This window comes from Hyperolius riggenbachi, chromosome 2 (assembly GCF_040937935.1).
Source record: "Hyperolius riggenbachi isolate aHypRig1 chromosome 2, aHypRig1.pri, whole genome shotgun sequence".
In the NCBI taxonomy this organism is placed as follows: Eukaryota; Metazoa; Chordata; class Amphibia; order Anura; family Hyperoliidae; genus Hyperolius; species Hyperolius riggenbachi.
The window spans coordinates 318,203,892-318,217,006 of record NC_090647.1 but is presented as its reverse complement, the minus strand read 5'-3'; the positions used below and the strand labels follow the sequence as shown (position 1 = coordinate 318,217,006).

The following is a 13,115-nucleotide window of genomic DNA, read 5'->3' as shown; positions in this document are numbered from 1 at the left end:
CAGAACGCTCCCAGTGCAACCACAGGGACCGAGTGTGGGAGTGGATGCACTCCAAGGGAGGGAACGTACTAGACTTAGTTAAGTATAAATCCTTGTTTCTGTATCCAATTATGAGGCAATCACTAATTTTTCAATAGAAACATACATATTTTTACGTAGATCTGTAGGTCAGAAAAATGAAGAAAAGGACCACAGAGGGATACAATTGCCAAAGATAGGATAGTTAGCTATGAGATACATGGTGAAATTGCCTTCTTAAAACAGAAGGAAACTTGCAATAATTCAGCTATAAGTGAACATTTGTGGTTACCCACAATGCACCACGACTGAATATGCAAATTATCTCTTTTCTCCCCTATAAGCCCGGCAAGCATCCAGAACCGCTGGTGTATACCAAGCCTATAGCTTTAAATATTATACAGCCACATAAATCCCACATGTAGACAGCCTGTTTTTGACTTTTGGTCCTCATCAGTACATGGCAGGGATTGATATGGCTTCATGGGAAATGAGATAGGTGTAGCCAGTAACTCTGTGGCATTTGTCCCGAAAACTGTACCCAGCATTCCACAGTTACTAACACTCTCCGCACTTGCAGGCAGCTCGCTTACGCACCAGCCTAACCCATCTAACCATAGTGACACACAACAACAGAGAACTAGTGCCACTGCCGAGTCCGACTCCGACAGTGCCGAGAGGTATGAGAGGCTTGAGAGCTTCTAGGCAGCAGCTGACAGGAAGAGGCGGGACTCGCGGCCAGAGCACTCGGCAGCCTCAGCCAATAGGAATAGGCGCTGCTCCAGACGCCCATGTAGAGGTCCTTGTTAGGACGGCAGCCGCTTCCGCCTGGCTCTGCTATTCTACAGCTTGCCCTCCAATTCTCCGCAGTTGTCAGTGATCAGCAGTAGAAGCAGAGATGGCGGCAGTCGGGCTGCGGGCGTCTTACCACCGAGCTCTAGATAAGATAGAGCTCATGCTGCCAGCTAAGCTGCGACCCCTCTACAACCATCCTGCAGGTAAACTCTCCCCACCAAGGACATTGCTGTCACTGACCTGTACGGTCCTCATGCCAGCAGAGAATAAATAAAAATAGCACGTGAATAAATAAAAATAGATACGAAGCACACATTTCTGTGTCTTAAGAACTAAAAAAATAACCCCAACAAACTATAGGCGACAGTGTGTTTATGATTGCCTGGTTGCCATGCTGATCCTTTGCTTCAGTTCTCCAATAAGCATGGGGTGAGCGCCTCATCTTGCTCTATTTCCTGGGTTCAGCTTAGCAGCATTTATTGGCTTTTACATTCCTGTTACTTCGGATTTCTTTTTACAGGTTGCCGAGAAGGCATAATCCTTTTGCCTGTAACAGCATAGTTTATAGCTGTTTTATTAGTGCTGTTATTTCATAGCTATTGTGCAGATGTGGTTCATAGTTGACGTTTGTTTTGTTCTAAAATGACTTCTGCCAGATATGGTTCCGTTTATGTGAAAAAGTTGCAGTAGACGTTATATATATTCTATGTCGAGTGCCTGTTGCTTACAGTCGTTTGTTATTCCAGTTATGTAACAATTTTGAACTGCATTTTATTCCCTCCCATAATAACTGCTTTTGTCTTAAAACTTTCTTTTTTCTTATGGCTAGGAGCACGCTAGGCTGAATCGATAGCTTTGCGGAAACTGCATGCGTTTTTTGCCCGTAATGAAAGTCTATGGGCTGCCTAAAAATGTGAAAATTTATTTTTAATTTATTTTTTTACGCACAACTTGCTGCATATTTCTCTAAAACACATATAATGTATTTCAAGGGAGAGGCAGAAGATGTGCGTTTTACATGGTTTTTGATGCATTTTTACAATGTATTGGTATTACTTCAGTAAATAAGGGAAAATAATGAAAAAATTCAAATGCATGAAAAACTCAAATGCATTAAAAATGCACAATACAGAAAACTCACAATTTTTTTTTTTTTTTTTTTTTTTTTTTTTTTTGTCACAGTGGTCCTTGTAACATGTAACTTGTAAGAGACTCAGCCCCGTTCTTCACTGCTTGCCGACACACTGGTAATTGAAGCCGCAGGACATTGGTAAAATGGTGATTCCACCACCGCTGCTTTATTTCCTTCTGGCCCCGTTCTCCATTGCCCGCCGTCATAATTCAAACCGCTGATCAGCGGAAAACTTTGGTGAAGGCAGCTAGTTACTCTGTAACAGTGCTTCTGTGTACAGGAAGTGACAGCTCTGTTTACTTCCTGTTCACGGAAGCGCTGTTACAGTGTAACTAGCTGCCTTCACTGCAGTTTACCAGCGGATTGAATTATGACATCAGGCAAAGGAGAACAGGGCCAGCAAGCAGCGGTGGGGGAATCACCAGTTTACTGCTTTTCTGCGGTTTAAGTTACTGGTCTATGGGGCGGTGGAGAGCGGGGATGCGTCTTTTTGGAGGAGGGGGTCATCAAGAGGTAAAGTGGTGGTGGGGGGAATAGGGATCTTGCTAACCTAACAATATATAAGACCTCCTCGAAATTAGACCTAGCACATCTTTTGACGGGAAAAAAAAATATAAGTTTATTATTTATTTGTTGTATTTATAAAGCGCCAACATATTACGCAGCGCTGGACATTAATTTAGGTTACAGACAATATTTAGAGGTGACATACAGCAATATGACAACACAGGAATACAAGAAAACCAGATCACACAGCACAGTATGAGTACAAGGTAATGCTTAGTCAGTCACTGGATGGGAGCATGGAGTTAGGCAAGTTAGGTTCACTCAAATGCATAGCATGGGTGCACAGTAATAGAGGTGCATGATCAGGTAGGACACAAAAGGAGGAGGACCCTGCCCAAAGGCTTACAATCTAGAGGGAGAGGTAGGGACACGAAAGGTAGGGGACCAGAGTTCGGCTGTGGGTTTAGAGCAATTGTGAGGGGTGGTAGGCAAGAGTGAAAAGGTGAGTTTTGAGGGCCTTCTTGAAGGTGTTGAAGGAGGGGGCTGCCCTAATGGGTGGAGGTAGGGAGTTCCATAGTGTCGGAGCGGCTCTTGAGAAGTCTTGGAGGCGTGCATGGGACTGGGTGATGCGGGGGACGGTCAGGCGAAGTTCATTGGAGGAGCGGAGTGAGCAGCTTGGTGTGTATCTCTGAGTAAGATCAGAAATGTAGGTTGGACAGGTTTTGTGGATGGATTTGTAGGTCAGACACAATATCTTGAATCTGATTCTGGACTGGATAGGAAGCCAGTGGAGGGATTCACGGAGGGGAGCCGCCCTGGTGGAGCGATGGGAGGAGTGGATAATTCTGGCAGCCGCATTCATGATGGACTGCAGTGGGGCTATTCGGGTCTTAGGGAGTCCAGACAGAAGGGTATTGCAGTAGTCGAGGCGGGAAATTATGAGGGCATGGATGAGGAGTTTGGTGGTGGCAGGGGTCAGGAAAGGGCGAATCTTACAGATGTTACGAAGGTGGAAGTTGCAGGACTTTGTGAGGTTTTGGATGTGGGGAGTGAAGGAGAGTGCGGAGTCCAGGGTGACACCCAGACAGCGGGCTTGAGAGGTAGGGTGAATAGTAGTGTGGTTAACAGTGACCTGCACATCTGGGAAGTCCAGGGATGACCGGGGTGGGAAGATCATAAATTCCGTTTTGTCTAGATTTAGTTTCAGGAACCTAGCGGACATCCAGGAGGAGATGGCAGATAGGCAGGAGGAGACCTTGTCCATGGTAGTGGTGGATATGTCAGGGGTGTGGAGATAAATTTGGGTGTCATCTGCATACAGATGATAGTTAAAACCCATGGAGGAGATAACCTTGCCAATGGAGGATGTGTATAGGGAGAACAGTAGGGGCCAAGGACCGAGCCTTGGGGGACTCCCACCGAGAGGTGGTTGGGGGTGGACGAGGACTCATTGAAGGAGGTCGTGAAGGAGCGGTTGGAGAGGTAGGATGAAAGCCAGGTCAGGGCGAGATCGTGAATGCCCATGGATTGGAGGAGTAGGGGATGATCTACTGTATCAAAAGCTGCTGAAAGGTCAAGGAGGAGGAGAATGGTGTATTTACCTTCAGCTTTAAGTGTCTTATTTTCAGGGAAACACGGTAGCATGATATGTTTCCTGACGAGTGCAGTGTTCCACCTCCTATGTGAAAGAGGCCTAACAGAAGAAACCACAGTGCTGAACAAATCAGTGTTCGCACAGCCAGTATGTTTTGACCAGTCTGTTTGCAGTACTTTGGAGAAACGTCAGGTGAAATGGTGCCAGGGCTGGCTAGATACGGAGCAGTGCTTTTCAGCGCTGCTAGATTTGGGCGCAAACGGCGCCACCATAGACTATAACAGGAATCACAACTGAGCGGTGCTCAGTGAGTAACGTCGGTGCCGTCAGAAGAAGTCGCCGAGGCTGCTTAAACACAATAATTCGGCCTCCAGCAATCGCTGGAAGCCGAATTATATCATTCCCCCACTATCCATGGCGGCCTGGAGGGGTAAGAGTAATTTAACACGGCCCGGACTTGTGCAGAAGCAGGATCAGCCATATACCGGCTGTATCCTGCGCCCAAGTCTACCAGCGCCGATTTCAAATGTATGCAGCTAGATATGTCTGCATCACAGAAGGGACTGAACAGATGTAAGCAAATCTTTAGGTAGGTAGTGGAGTTGACATATACTGTATTTAAAGGAATACTGTAGGGGGGTTGGGGGAAAATGAGTTGAACTTACCTGGGGCTTCTAATGGTCCCCCGCAGACATCCTGTGCCTGCACAGCTACTCACCGATGCTCCGGCCCCGCCTCTGGTTCACTTTCTGCAATTTCAGACTTTAAAGTCTGAAAACCACTGCGCCTGCGTTGCCGTGTCCTCGCTCCCGCTGATGTCACCAGGAGCGTACTGCGCAGGTACAGACCATACTGGGCACGATTTATCGGCAACCACTGGACTTGATTGGGCCAGTTTCAAATTAGTGAAAGCCTGAATTCAACCTCAGCGCCATCCAGCTGCCAGGGACAACATATTTTTATTGCATTATGAAGCTTTTATGTTATTCCCTCTCAAGATAGCATGGAACAGGAGGTTGCTAAATCTGTGTTTCCATTAAAATGAGCTTTAGGGCTCTTTTTCCACTATGAAATGTGATCATGAAGGCAATTGCAATCACGTTTACATTTCCACTATGCAATTGCGATTGAGCTACTATACTCAGTACAGTAGCGCTCAATCGCATCCAAAACGCAGCAGGTGGACCAAAATCGTGACGAAATCATATTGCACTAATGGAAATTACAGTACTTCTGCTGTTTCCATTAGTTTAATGTACCTTGCATTTTGTGATGTGTTAGCAATCGGAATCAAATTGCAAAACGCAGGGTAGTGGAAAAAGGCCATTAGGACTCTTTTTTTACCCTGCATGCAATTTGCGAATTTGGGGGGTACAAGGACCTCTGTAAAATAATGAAAACCGCGGGAATCCTTTTACACTAGTGCAATGACTTCCTCCATATCCCTCTTGCTTCAGTTGTCCTCTTTATACCTGGTACACATTTTACCACCTCCATGTAGTGTAAGGGTCAACAGTTGTATAAGTGAACCCTCATATTACATGAGGGTGGTAAAATTGGTCAGTGATTGGCCAATCATTTTTGAAATTGTGTACCAGGCTTTAGTCATCGGATCTGTTAGCACATGTGCTGACATCTCAAAACAAATGGCTGCGCACGAAGACACCAGCAAAGCTGCGTTCCACACTCCAAGTGGTATACGTCACTCCTCCTACTCAAGGTCAGGCAAGATTACTCCACTTCAGTGAGACACCACCACCACACCCCAAGCAGTGGCCACTCACCGTTTGAAAAGACCCTCAGTTAGATGGGTCTACAGCGCTTGTGGGGTCATCTGGCCGCCCCCTGCCGTTTGAATGGAAGATCACCTCCTCACCACTTTCTGCATCAGTTGCTGGCTCTTTTCACCTCAAAAAGACATATACCAGAGCTCCCATAGCGTAAAATTGTATAAAAGTTTTATTAATAAAAAGATTGCACACTTACAAACATATCCAGGGTATTTTCGTATAGAGTTTTTGTGGGCTCCACCCCAAACGTTGGCCACCGGGTTGGCTGTAGAGCGCTGTTTCTAACGCCTTCCCCTCTGCGTCCACGTTCCTCCCCTCGGATAGTGATAAGGCCGCGTGTACTTGACCAGTTTCGTCGCTCTAGGCGACTCCTCAGAAGAATGCGCGGCCTGCGCTTGTCTGTTTTAAATACCCTCTACAACGTTTGGGGTGGAGCCCACAAAAACTCTATACGAAAATACCCTGGATATGTTTGTAAGTGTGCAATCTTTTTATTAATAAAACTTTTATACAATTTTACGCTATGGGAGCTCTGGTATATGTCTTTTTGAGGTGAAAAGAGCCAGCAACTGATGCAGAAAGTGGTGAGGAGGTGATCTTCCATTCAAACGGCAGGGGGCGGCCAGATGACCCCACAAGCGCTGTAGACCCATCTAACTGAGGGTCTTTTCAAACGGTGAGTGGCCACTGCTTGGGGTGTGGTGGTGGTGTCTCACTGAAGTGGAGTAATCTTGCCTGACCTTGAGTAGGAGGAGTGACGTATACCACTTGGAGTGTGGAACGCAGCTTTGCTGGTGTCTTCGTGCGCAGCCATTTGTTTTGAGACTTTATTGATTACAGTGTGTACAGCAACGCACCACCGAAAGAAGTTACACCCAACATTGATATCAGCGCAGTTTTTTTGAGATTTTACATGTGCTGACATGCCTGCTCTGTCATGCTCATTAGGTCCATTGCAGTAATGAAACGCAAAATTGCTGCAAGCTCAATATTTGACATAGGACAGGAATCGGATATGTCTTAATAGCAATGCTACTATAACATGTAGACACAGACCTATCTCATCCATGGACAGTGTAGCGTGGTCTGAGCTGCCTTATTGTCTAATCCTGAGTCATATCAGACCACTGAGAGAATTGTTGAAAGGTTAACATGGTAGCAGGGATATTGTTGCAATCGTGTACAGACATGCACTGAAACTTTTGCAAAATATTCAGGATACTGGAGATTTATTACAAAAAAACATCTTGCTGCAGGAGCCTGCATTATACCATTGCAATTGCCCAGTCATTGTATCCTCATACACACCTTGTTTAACAGACTTCATCTGCATATCTGGCAATCATCTGCAGATCTGAAAATCCATCCTGGTGGATCTGATCTGCAGATGATTGCCTGTTAAACAAGGTGTGTATGATGATCTGCAGATCTCATAGACTATGAATGCATTTTGCAGGAATGGATCTATTGCAGGAAGAGATCTTTTGCAGATAATGATCTTTTGAGTGTGTACGGGCATCTTTGTGTGCAGCATCTTGCAAAGATTTTATCTGATGGGGAGTGCAGCTCCATAGAATAGACTGTGTAGAGTATGGCTCTCATACTACATGGAAGGGGGTAAAATTGGTCTGTGATCTTGCCTTTTCCAGAGACTTTTATCTCAAGTGTGTATGCAGCAATACACATGACAACTAACAATCAGGGAAGCAATGCATTGCATATTAAATTGGAATTCCAAGTGATAAGTTCACACTATAAACTGTGTATAGGATCATCAGTTCGCTCAAGCAGTTGTTGTCATCTTGCAGACAAGATGATGGCAATGAGCAGGCCAAGGGATAGATCGATAATCTATATCCAGCAGCATGTAGCAGAGCAAGATTAAGGGCCCGTTTCCACTAGAGCGAATCTGCATGCAGATTCGCATAGCCAATAATAGTCAATGGGTCTTTTTCCACTTGTCAGGAAATCTGTGCAGTGGACTGTGCAAAAAAAAAATAAAAAAAAATCTGCAGAGCCATCAGAATTCACACACGCATTAATAGAAAATTTGCATGCGTTTTCGCTCTGCAATTTTTCCATGTGAATTCGCATACGTTTTTGTGTAAAATCAATGTAAAAGCACACAGGCACTGACATGGTTAAAATCGCATACTTCCAAACAGATGCAGATTTTAACGCGTTTTTGCGTTAAAATTTGCATACAAACGCGTACGACTTTGCATCCGCATGCAAATTAGTTTATGCGGTTTCCGCAAAGAAACCACACTAGTGGAAACGGGCCCTAAAGCACATGTATGCAATTGGGCAGATTGCAAAAGTTCAGCTAGGATCCATGAATCAGTGTAGCTCAATAGGTGCAGCAAAAGCAAAGCACATACATGTAATTGATCAGACAGCCTAAGTTCAGCCTAGGATCTATGCAATACTACAGCTTGACGGGTTCAGCAACAAATATCATACTGTACCAATCCTGGGATATCTGTCCAAATTGATCACCATATGCTGTTAGCAGTCAATACATAGCTCCACATGTTCTTACATGACTGCTGCAGATTGCACATGTTAATATGAATATGCCAGTGCTAATAGAGACCATGGATGAAAACTGGTGTGAAAGGCTCACTGCCAGTGACAGGCTGATGGCCAAGCCCCCGTGCTGTCACTCCATAGAGGGTAGTCCCAAGAGGGATAAAGAGGGACAAAGCACACCCTTGCAGAACACCTATGTTGGTTTTCTCGTAGGATGCCTAATTTCCGAGCTTGACTCTGCGTCCTGTTTGCTAGGAAGTCCTTTACCCGTGCACACAGAGTGGAGTCTAGTCCGCGTTTCCCAAGGTTGTCGAGTAGGATGTCCGGGCAGATGGTGTTCCGCAGGCTACACGGTCTGGCATAATATATTCAAATATGAAATCTATTAAAAGAAAATCTAGGTGTAGTGTGTTGCCTAGAAAATATGTATTGGGTCTAAGATCGGTTTTGTAAAAAATTGTTAGCAGATACACAATGTGATAAACCTGTTTGAATAGTAATCAATAATGGTATACATGACACATTTAATCAGATCTTTGCATACCTGACACTTTACATACACACCCTCCAGAGCCAGAATGTAAAGTATTTGTTTTCCAAGTGAACAGAAAATAGTTGAACAGAAAAGTGCAAGGCTTAATCTGTGACAGTGCCTAAAGGGAAAACTTTTTTTGGCTAGTTTACTAAGGAGAGAGAACAACATTAGTCACACAGGAAACCTGCACTAGATGGATTTTTTTTTTTTTCCTTAAACTTTTTGATTTTGGATGCAAAATGTGCAAACCACACCTAGGCCTAATGGGTCTGCAGGCAGGATAATGAATTTACAATTGTGTGTATATCTGCAGTGAGATTTATTAAGACACCTGAAGTGAGAGGGATATAGAGGCTATACTATTCCTTTTAAACAATACCAGTTGCCTGGCTGTCCTGCTGATCTTTCAGTCATTAGTAGTGTCTAAATCGCACACCTAAATCAAGCAGGTGGCTAATCTAGTCAGACACAACTGACCTGCATTCTTGTTCATTTTCTATGACTAATGCTGCGTACACACTGGCGACTATGGTCGTTTTAAACAGCTAATTAACGATCGTTCCGCCGACAATTGGGGGAAAAAAACGTTACCCAATGATCATTAACACGAACGACATCGGGAAGATGGAAATATCCAACCTGACAGATCGAATCTACCGACAATCGTTACAAAACTATAGTGTGTACAGACATCGGCCGAGAACGATCGTTCCAAGGGCCATTGCGCCTGCGTTGAATTCCGCCCAGCTTCAGTACTTCCTTTGTAGCGCGGCCGTAAAGCAGTAAGAGCAGTTGGCTGATGGTGTAATGGTTAAGGGCTCTGCCTCTGACACAGGAGACCAGGGTTCGAATCTCGGCTCTGCCTGTTCAGTAAGCCTGCACCTATTCAGCAGGAGACCTTTGGCAAGTCTCCCTTACACTGCTACTGCCAATAGAGCGCGCCCTAGTGGCTGCTGCTCTGCTCTGGCGCTTTGAGTCCGCAAGGAGAAAAGCGCAATATAAATGTTATTTGTCTTGTAAAGATTATTACATTGCTCATTTCAATTAAACTTTGTTTTCAAGCTAACAATCATTTATTTGTATCTATTGTAACTCCATGTTATAGTTTTTTTTTTTTTTTTTTTTTTAATATTATATAAATATGTACGCAACATTTCCTTCTGATCGTTCTTTTCTGCGAGAACGATCGTTAAGATGTGTATGATGATCGCTGCATCCCATCATTGCATTCCAATCTTTCCAATATCGTTCGTCTGGTAACTATCGTTCCTTGCAAACGATAGTTATCGCAAGTGTGTACGTAGCATAAGTTCACAGTGTGCGTTGTTTCCTGCAGGACACTGCAATGGAGCGGAAAAGTCACACCACACTGTCTGCAAGTTGCATGCAGTCAATGAAGAGTATGCCTCACTGTTACTGCGCGTGTTTTGCAGTTATGCACAACATGTAGCGCGCTGGGATGCTGCACGCCATTATACCGCAATTTACTGGCCACGCTTTCATATAGGCGGCACATTGCAGTGTAGAAAGACGCATTACAATGTGCCCGTTATGACTCACCAATAAACGTGGCCTAAAAGCCTCCATATCCCTCTCACTTCAGTTGTCCTCTAACAAATCTACGATGGGTAGTCTAGATTTATTTTAAAGAAGTTCTCCCAGAGGAACATCGGTTCTTGCTAAATTTATATTGCTGCATCGTTTTGCCAGGAAGTTATGGGATCACTTTTGGGTGGCCCGTAAGTTGCCTCCCAAGCCCTTGCAGTGACACACACCACACCACACCACACCACACCACACACACACACACTTTTTTTGTTGTGTGGTGCAAAACCGTACAAGGATGAACCTGCCATAAAGCTAGCATTCAAAATATTTCTGAAAAAGAGGTGAGAATATTTTGAACAGTTGCACTCTTGAAGGTTAGCAAGGGGGAAAAAAAATATTACCTCGCTAATTTATGCCAAGGTGTTGGGCTCCTTTTTTCTAGTAATCCTCCAGGACAGGTACACTTCGAGATCCGACCCCTCACAGAAACATTTAACAGCCTCTATAAATTGAACGAAATGTCAAGTGTCAGGCAGTATGGATGTTTCCTGTTCCAGGAACTTCTATAGAAGTGCTTCAGTCCTGGAGAGCCTGGGTGGCTAGGGGCTCAGTAGCACAGCAAGGGTACGTACAAAGACATAGGAAGTGCTACCTCATTACCTGGTGCTTACCTCTCCTTATGACACAAGCTGACACACTGGCAGGAAAATAGTACCGCTTGCCTTTATAATAATGTACCATTTTTGCCCTCGCTATTATGCAGTGTCTCCCTTATACTGCTGCCTCTCTAAGTACCCAAATGGATGGCTGCAGGCATGCATTTCCAGGTACTGTGCTGGTAAAACTGGTGCACAATGTAAGAAAACTGATCAGTTTCTACAGGAACAGTTTTTCATCCGGTACAGTGTGAATTCAGCCTAAATAAGGAATTCGCCTTCAAAAGATCTGAGAGCTTAAAGGACAACTGTAGTGAGAAGAATATGGAGGCCAGGGCTGTGGAGTCGGTACAAAAATCTTCCGACTCGAACTCCGACTCCTCAGTTTATGAAACTCTGACTCCAACTTTGGGTACCCAAAATTGCTCCGACTTCGACTCCTTAGTCTAATACTTAACAGGGCTGTAGATTTTGTACAAAAATCATCCGACTCCGACTCCTCAGTTTATGAAATCAACGACTCTGGGTGCCCAAAATTGCTCCTACTCCGACTCCACAGCCCTGATGGAGGCTGCCATATTTATTTCCAATACAATACCATTTTCCTGGCAGCCCTACTGATCTATTTGGCTGCAGTAGTGTTTGATTTACCTCCCTGGCGGTATGATTCCTTCCTGATTTTGGGGTGTAAAAGTGATACAATTTTTTCATGTGCTGTTAGACCCTAAAACAGCCTTTCTCAGCCTTTTTTTCCCTGAAGGTGACTGAAAAATAACTTTTGGATCTCAAGGAATCCCTGCAAACAATTTTTCAACTTGAGGGAACCCCTGCATTGATTTAGCAGGAGGCATGACTTTAGAAATAGATGAGGCTGTTTATTTCACTACTCCCTATTACACTGCCACTTATACTGTCTCCTAGTGCTTTTTATTAATGTGCTCATTATTATTCAGACCCCCAATTTAGTGGTTTTCCAGTACCACGATGGGGGAAAATGCCAAGGAACCCCTGCAGAGTGCTCAAGGAACCCTGGGTTCCAGAGAAACCTAGTTGAGAAGGCCTGCCCTAAAAGTAAGAAAAAAATCATACCACAAGGCCCAAAAGGGAGCTATGAAAAGTATTAGATGGTGAGAAAGCGAGAGAGAGCTTTGATTGCCAGGATTCAAAAGAAAATTCTATACAAAAGGTCAAAGAATGAAAATTAAGAAAATATGAGATACCAGGAAGAGTTTCAAAGTGGGCAACTCTTCAGTTGGGGGCCAACTTACCCAAAGTTTGTAATGGACTAATGCTGGGAACACACGATGCAATTTCCCATCTAAATCGGCGTGTGATTGGACAGGAAGTTATACCTTGTGTACATGTCCAAATTGCTCCCGATCAATTAAGGGATTGATTTTCAGATAACTACGCTAAATCGATCTTTCTTGATCAGACATGGCGGAAATAATGACCCGATTCCCGTCAATAGGACAGGAAATTGCATTGTGTGTTCCCAGCATAAAAAAGGACACTGGACATCTGAATCAGGTTCTGCAGCACTGACACAGGTTCACATAGAAAAAAATCAAATGTGGGAGGTATCAGTCAGAAAGTTCCCTGGTTATAAAATGAACTTGATGTATGTTTGGGTAACATTTATTTATTTATTTATTTTCCCTTCTGTGTAGCATGTTGGATGGTGCTTTAATTTTATTACTGACTTTTTTTTTTTCTGTTTAGTATCTTTAACTTATTGTCTTTGTTTTTTGCTCTGTTTTTTATCTCCCATGTTTATTGGGTCTATTGCAGTGTTCCTTAAACTAAGCCCTGCGGGCCGAATGCGGCCCCCTGAAGCTTTTTTTACCGGCCCCCCCACTTACAAAATGTATTACTTATAGATGCGGTGAGCTACATCTTTAAATATTGGTGGGCCACATATAGAATACCAGTGCTGGCACCACCCATCCACATGGAAGCCAGAAAGCAGTAATTTGCTGGTTTCCAATCAAATTCCACATCAGGTGAC

At 44.1% G+C, this 13,115-nt stretch overlaps 1 protein-coding gene across 1 annotated transcript in view; it reads left to right on the top strand.

Annotated features, from left to right (window-relative positions):
* Positions 1-801: 801 nt before the first annotated feature.
* The window catches only part of MPC2 (mitochondrial pyruvate carrier 2), a 41,606-nt gene continuing 29,292 nt past the window's right edge, over positions 802-13,115 (top strand). Inside the window, exon 1 of the mRNA XM_068269188.1 lies at positions 802-1,016. Within this exon, the coding sequence (XP_068125289.1) occupies positions 917-1,016 (100 nt within the window). The 5' untranslated portion in view covers positions 802-916. The remainder of the gene's footprint in view (positions 1,017-13,115) is intronic.